Source organism: Diadema setosum, chromosome 10 (genome assembly GCF_964275005.1).
Source record: "Diadema setosum chromosome 10, eeDiaSeto1, whole genome shotgun sequence".
Lineage (NCBI taxonomy): Eukaryota > Metazoa > Echinodermata > Echinoidea > Diadematoida > Diadematidae > Diadema > Diadema setosum.
The window spans coordinates 17,791,403-17,797,870 of NC_092694.1; the positions used below are offsets into that span (position 1 = coordinate 17,791,403).

General features: G+C 37.9%; 1 protein-coding gene across 1 annotated transcript; it reads left to right on the forward strand.

Moving 5' to 3' along the window:
- The first annotated feature begins 1,289 nt into the window (after positions 1-1,289).
- Positions 1,290-6,183, forward strand: LOC140234485 (centromere protein W-like). Its single transcript, XM_072314529.1, has 3 exons — positions 1,290-1,424; positions 4,761-4,874; positions 5,670-6,183. Exons 1-3 carry the CDS (start codon positions 1,335-1,337, stop codon positions 5,694-5,696), a joined length of 231 nt encoding a protein of 76 aa, XP_072170630.1. The 5' UTR covers positions 1,290-1,334; the 3' UTR covers positions 5,697-6,183.
- Positions 6,184-6,468: the final 285 nt, after the last annotated feature.

A 6,468-nucleotide genomic window follows, 5' to 3' on the forward strand; every position in this document is an offset into this window, starting at 1 on the left:
AAATATGAGGGAAATAGTGAAATTTTGAGGGCCCAATTGACCTTGATCTTTGACCCCTGACCTTTGACAAATGACTCCTAAATTCCCTAGAAAATCCCTGCCAGTACCAAGTTCCATGAAGACACCTTGAACCATTTGCGAGATACAGAAAAAAAAAGTGAAATTGTAACATTTTCACCTGACCTTTGACCTTTGACCTCTTGATCTGAAACTCTCTGGAGGATCTTATTTTGGTAGTACATTGTATGCAGTCACTAAGTTGAAGAAAATACCTTCAGACATTGCATAGATATGGGGGAAATGATGAAATTTTAGCATTGACCTTGAACTTTTTGACCTTTGACCTCTTGCCGATTTCACATAAAAACTGCCTAATTGCCCCATCACACGTCATCCTTGGACCAGGTTCGGTAAAAATTAAAATCCAGTCTTGAGTTATCACGTAAACTGATACAATTTCTTATGCTAAAGTCGACCTTGACCATTGATTTCTAATACATTCGGGTACTGATAATTATGCACAATATGCTAATTAGGTGGTATTTGCATAGCGAAATAGTGTTTTGATATTACAAACCATTTCCTTTTGACTATAGGATATGCATACTACTTTGGTAGTTTTCATCATAAAACGCAGTTCTTAGACTGAAGAAAAACTTTGAAAATAATGTTTTTACTTTACTTTCTTTAGTAATTAAGTTGTCACAAAACCCATAAACTGTTCGAGACAACTTAACGCCCTTCTCATTCTCAACAGACGTTATGTAAATTGGCTGGTAATGCTGATTCAATTATTCAAATTCTTTCCTCATTTTGTTTCATAGAGAGTTTCTAACGGGTTATATCTATCTAGGATGAGATTTAAGGGGGCTTCATTATTCATAAATCAATTTGCATAACTCACATAATTATGGAAATTCACATAATTATGCAAATTTTATGTTTATTTACATAGGTATGAAATAAATTTTTGCAGTAATTGTTTCCACATAGAATACTTCTACCAGATTAGGTATTTCTGTTGGATGCACATATATTTTTCAATAATTTTTATATGTTTTTTTTGCATAAATTATGCAAATTAAGGCTTATTTGCATGAATACAGATTGTCTCTTTAGATGAACAAATTCCAATTGTACCGAGGAACATGTGTGCCAAATAGGACATTAAATATTTTGTACTATAAAATGCAGCGATCACCCCTTTTTTCGCCCTGAGCAACCACAGTGTACCCACGGTACCTTTGTGTTGAGATGGTTATGGAACGTTGGGGGCGCGCTGTCGTCGAAAACTGAGGGCTTTTCGAAAATTATTTAGCGTAACCTGGTAAACTATGAAGCGAAAATTCCCTCGTTCGAAGATTCGAGCAGTTATAAAGAACCGCCACAGTCAACTGAGGCTTGGAAAGAACACCGACATACTGGTTTGTTTGCATAAAGAAATTCTGATCGAACGCTGATGTGTTGCATGGTTATAAACACTGCTGAGTTGAAAGTGCGATATTGCTTAGTCCCATTCATTGATTATTTTGTAAGTACTGTGTAATAGGGCCACATCACGCATCGGCATATAGTGCAGCATGTGCAGCAGCTGCGGCAAATCAACTAACGTTACATTTGACTTTGAGAAGGAAAAGTTTGCAGTAATACCGCGGTAACACCATTTGTACGTAAAAAGTCCTTTTAGGGATCCTTGCTTGGCAAAAGAAGAGCCTCGAAAGAGGAGAGTTGAGGAGCGGCAGGAGGGAATACCCGGGAAGCGACATACAATAGGCCTGACGTTATGTCTATTGCTTGTAAATACTAAATGTAATGTAGTAGCCCAGGCAATATTTTTATAGACACGAGTCTATGGGCTAGAGTCCATCCAGAGAGTGTCGTAATAAAGAATAGAGTGAAAATCAGATAATCAGTAACGTTAGAAATATAAAGGGTTCGGACATCGTTGGGAGGAGAAAGATGAAATGGAAGGGGGGGGGGGGGTGCGAGGAGGAGCTGAAGGTTGGAAAATCATGGAGATGGGAGAAAGAAGTGAAGATTCATGAAACTAAGGTCAGGGAATGGAATAGATGTCTTTCACATCTTAGTACCGGTAATGCATAAAAATCACTATGCATTTATAGTGTACCCACAATTCACTGGTACACCATCCCTGGCCCATCTAGTACCGAGTGGAGGAGAGAGTTAATGGCAAATGAGGCTCAAATTCTGTATATATCCAAGAGCAAAGCAACTAGTTTCTAAACTTCCACTGTCTCTGTCCATGCAATAAACACCAGCGTATCCCATCTGGTTGGCCCCTTCTTTACTAATAATAGGGGTGTTGGACAGTATGAACATGGAAGAAAAAGAAGATGTATTGTGCTGTAAAAGGTCAAACATGAACATTTTGAACAATTTAAGTGGTGTATTAAATTTTCTTCTAAATCTGAGGTAAAATGTGAATTACTTAGCATTTGTACATATTTGTGTTGCATTTTGGTGATTTTGGCCCATACTACTCTCAGTCAGTGAGATACACGTAGGTCTGCGTAGTTCCGTGCGTATGGATGTCATCTGACATTACTATGCAGAGATACGTTTTTAGAATTACCAAGGTGTGCGGTAATACCATGTCTGCATATATACAATAATTATATCAGGGCTGCACAATTACCCATTTTTTTTTTTTTTTTTCTATTGGTCCGTTGACCCGTCTGTCGGACCAGTAGGTAATGATACAGGGTCGAGGTTTTCCATATTTGACTGGTCCATCCCTGAATTAAAGTTACTGGTCTGACAGTGATTTTTACTGGTCAGAGACTGTTAGACCAGTTGCCAGTGTGCAGCATTGCGTTAGCTTTTCTCTTCTCTATTAAAGCAGTGTTAGTGGATGCTCAGGAAGCCAAGGGTCTGAGGCAGCAATATTGACATTGTGCCGAATATTAATTTATTTATCAGTCAGCTATTTTTTTATTGTCCTGAGGATTAACCCTTTTAAAGCTCAAGGGGGCATTATTGTGCTCCCCACCATATTTTCATTTGCCACGCCTACACCCCAATACTCAATTTCAACCAAATTTTTGTGACTTTTCCGAAAATTTTATTGTGGACACTTTAATGTTTCTAAACTAGCTACGTATGTCCAGTAATACTGGTTGCCATGTCAACCATAAACTGATAACCATGTCAGTCAGATTCTGCTTGGTTTTTTGTTCCAGTTTTAGTTGACAATGTGATAGTGGCTGAAATGGGGTTTTCTTGGCTATAATTTGTTGAAGGACCAAAGTATGACCCTGATTTTTTTTTTAACTTCTTTCCTTTATTTTTTGTGTGCCAAAAAGGTATCAAAACAAAAATGTTTTTCAAAGACTTCCCTTACATTTTGTATCATTTTTTAAGCTGTTAGACAAGTTTTGCATTCAGTTTATCATACATTATCAATCTGCAATCTCAAGATTTTCAATATTAATGACATACACCCTATGAAATGCAATATACAAAATGTACATACGTAGAGCCTATACAATTCTATACATGTACATGTACCTGCCCCAAACAGTACATCATATGGTAGGTCTCTTATAATAAAATTCATTACAATATGAAGACATAATAATTTGTCTTTATATTGTAATGAATAGCACCCTCATGTGGTGTCCTTGAGAAATTTCAGCTGTAACATTAACAAAGGCATTTGTAGTGATGTTTGAATTGCTTTTCCTTTGTGGCAAATATGAAAGTACAGTTATTGGTCTTTTAATAAAGACATAGTTTTTAAAACATGATTCTAGCATATTTGTGTCTATGTATTTCTTTATATTCACCCCCAATGGGTGACCTTGAGAAAGTTCAAAGATAGAGTCATGTAGAGTTTGAGCTGCTCTACCCATGTGCCAAATATGGCAATGATACATCAAATAATTAAGAAATTGTATGGGGGTGAACCCGCCCTTGGGGCCTGGTTAAGGATCAAAATACCGTGGGCTTTTTTTTTTTTGTAAATTAGACATGTATGGAATATACATCTAGTCAACGCTGCACACTCAGTGCCGGATCCAGAAGGGGGGGGGGGGGGGGGGGGAGGGCACCGAGTGTGCGCCCCCTCTTTATTTTTGGTTAAAACAAAAGAGAGAAAAAAGAAAAAAAGTGGGGGGCACATGCGCGCCCCCCCCCTTTAATTTTGCAAAGGCGCCTTCCCTTTACGGAATTCCTGGATCCGCCCCTGACACTTGTACTGGTCCAATGGTCCCTGACTTGTAAAAATCACTGTCGGACCAGTAACTTTTTCAGGAATGAACCGGTAAAAAGTGGAAAAACTTTGCAGGTCTACAATGTACTGGTCTGACCTGTCTGTCGGACCAGTAGAAATATGGGTTAGTGTGCAGCCATGACATTGTTGTACATTGTAGTGTAACGCACCAATGAGTATTGTTTATGACTATACAGTGGACTCCTGTTATAACGAAGTCCTTGGGACCGGCAGTTTTCATTCGTTATATCAAAATTTCGTTAAAACCGAACAAATAAACAATAAAAGAGCATGGAGTGGATAACGTTGCAGCCTGAATTTTTACTTCGTTTTAACCGGAATTTTGTTATAATCGTGTTTGTTATAATAGGAGTACACTGTACTGTTATTGCCATATGCACCTATTCAGTTCAGTGTTAGTAGATGTAGATCCTCTGTGTTATGTTACTAGATCTGAGAATGTTTGATATCAACATAGATATCTGTTTTATCCTCTCTGTGTGTTTGCATATGTGTGCATACCTAACAGATTTTCCTGAATTACATGATGTTCCTGCGTCGGTTAGCCATCAAGGCTAATCTGGCAGCCCAAGAGAACAGAGAGAATGCCGTGACTCCAATCCACATACAGAGGGTCGCCAAGGTTTGTCGTCTCAATTTCCCACAACAATTGATACACTAGCAACCCGAGAGCATGAAGAACATTCCATGATTGTTTTGTTTTTGTTTTTTTACCCACATTTTGCTCAATGTGATACCAAAGTGAAATATATAAATTAGTGAGTACATGTACTTCGCTTACCATATTTTGTCTTCCCCACATTACCTGAAACACGCTGACAGTCAGTGGAATTCAAAAAACATACATACATACAAATTTCTTGAAGTTCCTCCCTTGACAGGAGCATGTAAAATCAAAGGAGGGAAATTTTCACAATTACAGAACAATGCACTCCTGTTTGAATGAACACGGATACAACAAAATTGATTCCACATACAAAAATTCCGGTCTCAAATTTATTATCTGTCTGTATATATTTCATTTTTTCACCTGTTGATATAATGAAAGAAAACTGCCAGTCCTGAGGACTTCATTTTAACCAGAGTCACCTGTTCTGAAAAGATACAAGGAAAAATGTGCTGATGATGTGAATTGTGTATGATAGTGAATAAATTTTCTTACAATTCATATTCATTTACAGTACTGCCAGCAGAGCTCAATATCAAGGACCAGTTTGTGTCATGTACATGTGTAATGAGATGGTGGAATTTGAAGTGAAGCTCATGTCATAGCAATAAACAAAGTCATTCTGATGAGCTAATTGTGCCATTTAAGGCCCTTCACATTATATTGTTGTATTTGTATGCTTTGCAGTTGTCAGATTAGTGGGGCACTGTTGAAATTAAAGATTTTTGATGTCCTATCTTTGTGTCACAGGAAGTCTTGAAAGAGTTCAGAGGATGAAGTGCACAGCTAGCCGTGGACCGATCGCTATGGAAACAGTCTTCTCTTCCTGATGCAGTCCCAACTCTATAGAGGCTACACAGAACACTTGTAGAGAAGTCATGGAAACAAAACTAGATTTCTCATGAAAGCAAGAGATTACGCAGAGGGGTTAAGGTTGAGCTGTGAGTTTTCTTTAATTTGTCTTTCTCATCCTGTCCCTGCTGGCAACCAGGGATAGCCTGATAGCCTGGTAGTAGAGTCACTGTCAAGAAAGCAGCAGATGACAGGTTCGATTCACACTGGTTCCTGTTTTTTTTATGTGTTTGTTGAAATTATAGATTAGCAGTTGCGATCTTACAAATTTTATTTGTAGGGGGATACAAATTGAAAAAAAAAAAAAAAAACTCACACCTCACATTTCTTGCGTACAAAAAAAGAAGAAGAGGAAATTATAGAGTTCCACCCTGCTTTTGGCTCTAACCCATTTTAAGCAGCAAGGAAATTTTGTGTGTGAGTGTGTGTGTGTGTGTGTGTGTGTGGGGGGGGGGGGGGGGCTCCCCGCAATTCTTTCAGAGAGTGTCTGTGATGTTTAGTTATATAGGACTTTGTTAAAGGGATCGTATAGTTTAGGCTGAGACTTAATTTAAGGTTTCTAACATTTTTTTGTGAGATAATGAGAAACCTGTGATGAAATATGAAAGAGCATGTAATTCTATGAGGAATTCAACGTTTATTTGATGAAAATTGGTTTTGAAATGGCTGAGATATCCTAAAAAGAGCGATTCTAATA